Raw genomic sequence first — 2,922 nt, 5'->3', positions numbered from 1 at the left:
TAACCGCTGTTTTAAAATTTTGTGGCAGCTTGCATTTGCAGGAAGCCATGGTACTCTGACTAAGGAAGAGCTTCACTGGATAGAGGTGTTCCCAAACACTCCAATGCCAAAAGTTTTGCAAGATATTTTACCGCGACCTGGTTTGTTTTGAATATGATTTCCTCTCTCTCTCTCTTCCCATTTATTAATAATTGCTTCAAGCCAAGCATGGCATAGAGGAGTAAATAATTTAATGTCCAAAAAATTGGGATTATATCTTTCAGTCTGTTGAGAAAATAACAACAATTTCTTTTTCTAGGCAATATTTTCCTTTATAATCGATCTTTTGATTAGTTAATTGATGAAAGTAAAGTTTTCAAATGGTTTATGTACGACCGTGATGTTGCTTTTCATATAAATGAGTTAAGTTATTTTATCTTTTCACAAACTTAATTAATATACATAGGAAACACAACCTTTCTGTTTGATGTGCTTTAGGAAAACATAAAATTTTATGTAGGCCTTTTAAATTATGTATGAAGGTCAAAACACAATATTCAGAGGCCAGGTTGCTCCAGATCAAAAGGGTATAAATGATCCGGAGTTTGGTGCTTATTGGTATGGTGATAATTCAGGCAAAAATTTCAAAGGTGAAGATGCTCCTTCGAACAAAGGTGTAAATGATCCAGAGTTTGGTGCTTATTGGTATGGTGATAATTCAAACAAAGAATCCAAAGGTGAAGATGCTCCTACAAACAAAGGTGTAAATGATCCAGAGTTTGGTGCTTATTGGTACGGTGATAATTCAGGCAAAGAATCCAAAATTGAAAATACTCCAACCAACAAAGGTGTAAATGATCCAGAGTTCGGTGCTTATTGGTATGGTGATTCAAGCAAAGAATCCAGAGGTGAAAATGCTCCATCAAATAAAGGTCCAAATGACCCAGAGTTTGGTAATTATGCTTATGATTCTGAATATAAAGGTTCAGTGAAAGAATCCAAAGGTAATGATCCAATCGACAGAAAATTTTTTTTTTACAATCACTTACAATGGATTTTCATATGCAATTGTCTAACGCTTTCTCTATGCAAACAAATGTAAAATACTCCAACCAACAAAGGCGTAAATGATCCAGAGTCCAGAGGTGAAAATGCTCCATCAAATAAAAATCCAAATGATCCAGAGTTTGGTAATTATGCTTATGATTCTGAATATAAAGGTTCAGTGAAAGAATCCAAAGGTAATGATCCAATCGACAGAAAATTTTTTTTTTACAATCACTTACAATGGATTTTCATATGCAATTGTCTAACGCTTTCTCTATGCAAACAAATGTAAAATACTCCAACCAACAAAGGCGTAAATGATCCAGAGTCCAGAGGTGAAAATGCTCCATCAAATAAAGGTCCAAATGACCCAGAGTTTGGTAATTATGCTTATGATTCTGAATATAAAGGTTCAGTGAAAGAATCCAAAGGTAATGATCCAATCGACAGAAATTTTTTTTTTTACAATCACTTACAATGGATTTTCTATGCAATTATCTAACGCTTTCTCTATGCAAACAAATGTAAAATACTCCAACCAACAAAGGTGTAAATGATCCAGAGTCCAGAGGTGAAAATGCTCCATCAAATAAAGGTCCAAATGATCCAGAGTTTGGTAATTATGCTTATGATTCTGAATATAAAGGTTCAGTGAAAGAATCCAAAGGTAATGATCCAATCGACTGAAAAAATTTGTTTTACAATCACTTAAAATGGATTTTCTTATGCAATTGTCTAACGCTTTCTCTATGCAAACAAATGTAGGAAACATAAATTCATCGGGGAGAAAGAGTAACACTGACAATACCGCTGTGAAAGAAACTATCTATTTCTTTCCAAAGGATCTTCTCCCTGGTAAGAAGGTGAATTTACCAAGACTCGTACAGAAAAGGGACAGGGGTACGTTCTTGCCACACCATATTGCAGAGTCAATGCCCTTATCAAGCGACAAGTTACCAGAAATTTTGAAGAACTTCTCGCTGAAAACTGAATCAAGGGATGCTAATAATGTGAAAATAACAGTTAAGAATTGTGAGAGGGCAGAAATGAAAGGAGAAGAAAAATACTGTGCCACATCATTAGAATCTTTTGTCGACATGAGTGTTTCAATGCTTGGAAAAGAAATCCGGCTGCTATCAAATGAGCTTAGAAAAGAAACGAAAAACCCATTGTTTACAATTGCTAGGGGAGTGCGAAACAAGGGAGACAACGATATAGTGTGCCACAAAATGAAGTATCCATATGCGGTATATTTATGCCATTCAATCAAGAAAACAGCGGTCTATAAAGTTCCATTGGTCGGCACAGATGGGACAAAAGCAAATGCAGTGGCGGTTTGCCATAAAGATACATCAGCTTGGAGCCCAAACCACATTGCCTTTAAAGTTCTTAAAGTTAAGCCAGGAACTGTCCCCATTTGTCATTTCCTCGGTAGAGATACCCTCGTCTGGGTTCCCAACTGAATTGTTAAACGATCAGTATAAAGGCTACCTGCTATTCTAAAAGGAGTATTGTAACATAAAATAAGTTAAGCCTCTCTCCTTGTTTCAAATATGTCTGTGCTTCGTGTACGAGTAGTTGTACAATATTTAATCCCTAATAACCAATAACCTAATACTGGTTGAATTTTCTGGTAGACTTCAATTTTGTGTTTTTATTTTTGTGCAACTAGCTATATAGCAGTGTTTAGTCATTTGGGTTTTCTTTAGACTCTTCATCCGGTGTTCAGTCTCATGTATACATTTTTTATCATAAAATTTTCATAGATAATTTTAAGAATGAGATATGTAAATATAAGACACAACATACATTTCAAATATATATATAAAAGACAAAACAAAGAACATGAATAATAAAGGATAAATTTTACATACACCCCTTGTGGTACGATATTTT

General features: G+C 34.7%; 1 protein-coding gene across 1 annotated transcript; it reads left to right on the top strand.

Annotated features, from left to right (window-relative positions):
- LOC18589923 (protein RAFTIN 1B) lies at window positions 512–2,489 on the top strand. The gene is made up of 5 exons (XM_018126891.1): window positions 512–983; window positions 1,101–1,220; window positions 1,338–1,457; window positions 1,574–1,693; window positions 1,792–2,489. Exons 1-5 carry the CDS (start codon window positions 512–514, stop codon window positions 2,487–2,489), a joined length of 1,530 nt encoding a protein of 509 aa, XP_017982380.1.

The sequence above is a fragment of the Theobroma cacao genome, chromosome 9, assembly GCF_000208745.1.
Source record: "Theobroma cacao cultivar B97-61/B2 chromosome 9, Criollo_cocoa_genome_V2, whole genome shotgun sequence".
Classification (NCBI taxonomy): Eukaryota; Viridiplantae; Streptophyta; class Magnoliopsida; order Malvales; family Malvaceae; genus Theobroma; species Theobroma cacao.
Note: the sequence above shows the minus strand (reverse complement) of the source record. Positions and strands in the feature narration are given on the sequence as shown.

What these genes read in the sequence shown, in the direction of transcription:
- LOC18589923 (XM_018126891.1), top strand. Translation starts at nt 512, where the DNA reads ATGTATGAAGGTCAAAACACAATATTCAGAGGCCAGGTTGCTCCAGAT. An exon ending in TTCAGTGAAAGAATCCAAAG is followed by an intron (nt 984 to 1,100) that starts GTAATGATCCAA and finishes CAACCAACAAAG; the next exon opens with GCGTAAATGATCCAGAGTCC. An exon ending in TTCAGTGAAAGAATCCAAAG is followed by an intron (nt 1,458 to 1,573) that starts GTAATGATCCAA and finishes CAACCAACAAAG; the next exon opens with GTGTAAATGATCCAGAGTCC.